Source organism: Sinocyclocheilus rhinocerous, unplaced genomic scaffold (assembly GCF_001515625.1).
Source record: "Sinocyclocheilus rhinocerous isolate Xijiao unplaced genomic scaffold, SAMN03320098_v1.1 scaffold451, whole genome shotgun sequence".
In the NCBI taxonomy this organism is placed as follows: Eukaryota; Metazoa; Chordata; class Actinopteri; order Cypriniformes; family Cyprinidae; genus Sinocyclocheilus; species Sinocyclocheilus rhinocerous.
This window is the reverse complement of record NW_015657491.1, coordinates 526,531-529,181: the sequence shown is the minus strand read 5'-3', so window position 1 is coordinate 529,181 and position 2,651 is coordinate 526,531. Positions and strand designations below refer to the sequence as shown.

The window sequence follows — 2,651 nt, the reverse complement described above, 5'->3', positions numbered from 1 at the left end:
TCAGTCTGTGTGCATTGAATTTATTTAATACACGAGTTTCACAATTTGAGTTGAATTACTGAAATAAATGAACTTTTCCACGACATTCTAATTTATTGAGATGCACCTGTAGTCACACAACGCGTCTAAACCCAAAATCTGCAGAAAATCTGAGGCAATTTAGAAAAATTGCAAGCTCCAACGAATATTGCAGAGTTTGCTTGATTTTGTGTTAAGTAGCACAATCCTGGAGGGACTGAGTAATGTAGTTTTTCACCATGAATTCCATGGATATACAGAATTAATTATTTAAAAAAGAAGTTGAAATAATGGATGCTGATGGCTTCAACAAAAGCAAATACAATCAATTAACAACCTCAGAGCTCACAGTAGGTCTTGCTTTAAAGTTTTATAAGTTAGCTTAAAAACCAGTTCCCTTAAGGAGAAAATGGGCTTTTGACTTCCGGAACTGACTGTTGCACTCTAAAGTGTTGCACTCTACATTATTTCGCTGTTAGTTCAGCAACATGCTAACACCAGAGTCGAGTCTCCAGTGCACTTCTCATGAGGAGTGTTACTTGTATGATGCACATGCATTGCTGCCTATGTTGATCGTTTCAACTTGTTCAATTATAAAGTATAATTTGAGTTAGAAGGCAGCTGCTTAAATACACAGTTCACAAGGTTCATCTCATAAATGAGGGCTGTGTATCAAAACCTGTTGAGATGCCAAGCCACAGAGCATGCTGTTAAGGTGGGCTGGTAAGCACAACCACGATCTCTGAATTAATCAGCTATGGCCCTTGCAGATCGGGCCCTGAGACCCTTGTGAGCTGTATGTGTGTGGCAGTGTCCCCTGTGCATATGGCCTAAATACAAAACCACAGATTGTCTCATTTATTTTACTTATTTGTGTCACAGGGCTGTGGAGAGTTTATTTTGGAAATTTGGTTTAAAGATTATCTGTGTGAAGATAGAAGTGTTAAGATGATAATTAAAGAACAGTGTGCTCAAACAACCACACTATGCTAGAAAAAGGGAAGTCTTTGTTGCCATTGTACACACATTAGCATTGGGCAATAATGACATGTGATAGATGAACTGTGTCAAACGATATAGATTTGCTACAGTGTTTATACCAATGTAGATATATTTAAGAGGCTACAAGTGCATCAGACTGCTTGTGAGAGTGATGAAACATTATGATTTCAGAATGATCTGCCATTAACATCTGAAAAAATGCTTTACAATTGATCAAACATTCTCTTCCTGTCTAAATGGGTGATTTGTAGCCAAATAAATTGCAACGTGGATGAGATTTTAATTTTAATGTTTAAAAGTGTTTTCAAAAGCTTCATAAGTAATTCTCTTTCAACAGTCTCTTGATATTTTACCAAATTTACATGAACATGTTCGCAACTTAGAAGAGACAAAAAAAGATGAGTGTGTTTTTGTGCTGCTATGAAGGCTTTAAACATATTGTGGCTTCTCTATAGGAACCATGTCAGAACATGCCCAGAGTGGCGATATGTGGACTTAAATAACTGCGCAGGTGTGTGTGTGTGTGTGTGTGCGAGTCACTCACCCATTGCTGTTTCTGCTGGCCTCGATTTTCCGCCTCCTGCTGCTGCTGGTACTTCCTATAACACAAACACATGAGGTTTAAAATTAACACTCGGCAGGTGCTATCCAGTTGGCCAATGACCTTACATCAAAATGCAACATGGCTTAAATCTAATTATAAAAATGACAGTCTGACCCTTGGTGATCTCACAGATAGTCCATCTAAAAATGAAAATTCATCATTTACTTACTCACCTTTATGTCATTCTGCAGAACAAACACAGAAGAAGATATTTAAGAAAAATGTTGGTAACCAAACAGTTTCAGGTCAATGGAATTCAATTTTTTGTCAATGGAAGGAACCAAAACTTATTGGTCACCAACATTCTTCTAAAGTGTTCCACAGAACAAAGAAAGCCATACAGGTTTGGAGCGACAAGAGAGTGAGTAAATGATGACAGAATTTTCATTTTTGGTTGGACAATCCCTTTAAGGACACTCAATGCCCAAGGTGTTTATTTGTTTAAATGTTTCTGACCTCTGTTCATCTATCTGTGATGCCCTCTCTTTTGCTCTCTTTTCCCGTAACTCCGCCTCCTTAACATCTCGGTCCTTCCTGTCTTTCTCTAGCCACTGCCTCTCTTCTGCTGCCCTTCTCTTCTCCTCCTGAAGACGCTTCTCCTCATCTTTCTGTAAAAGAGACAAAAGCATTAAGCAAAACAAAGATAGTTCAAATATAAAAGGTAGACTCAATCAATCATCACAACTCAATAGTTTAGACATGGTAATGTATAAGACAATGTTAATGTATTTGGCCTTGGTGCACTAGATTTGCTATACGATGCTGCTGCAGAGCAAGTACGGACTTGCTAATGCCAACAGATACTCAGACATGCTGCTGAAAGCATGTAAGACATAATGCTGCTGCTGCTGCATGAATATGCATACATAAATCCCGTAGCAGATCTAGACAGGTGGTGCTGGGGGAGGTGGAGGGTTTAAGAGGAACTCAAACAGCACTGCAGGACCAGCTTTCAGCAAACATTGAACCCGACAATTTAAGTGTTCAGCAAGCAATGTCAATGGCTGCAGAACCAGCAGTGGCCAAT

General features: G+C 38.9%; 1 protein-coding gene across 1 annotated transcript in view; it reads right to left on the bottom strand.

The window, feature by feature from the left end:
* LOC107721066 (drebrin-like protein) overlaps positions 1-2,651 on the bottom strand; it is a 22,315-nt gene that overhangs the window by 8,070 nt on the left and 11,594 nt on the right. Inside the window, exons 8-9 of the mRNA XM_016528924.1 lie at positions 2,081-2,232; positions 1,565-1,619 (exon numbers count right to left, since the gene is read on the bottom strand). Of these exons, the coding sequence (XP_016384410.1) occupies positions 1,565-1,619; positions 2,081-2,232 (207 nt within the window). The remainder of the gene's footprint in view (positions 1-1,564; positions 1,620-2,080; positions 2,233-2,651) is intronic.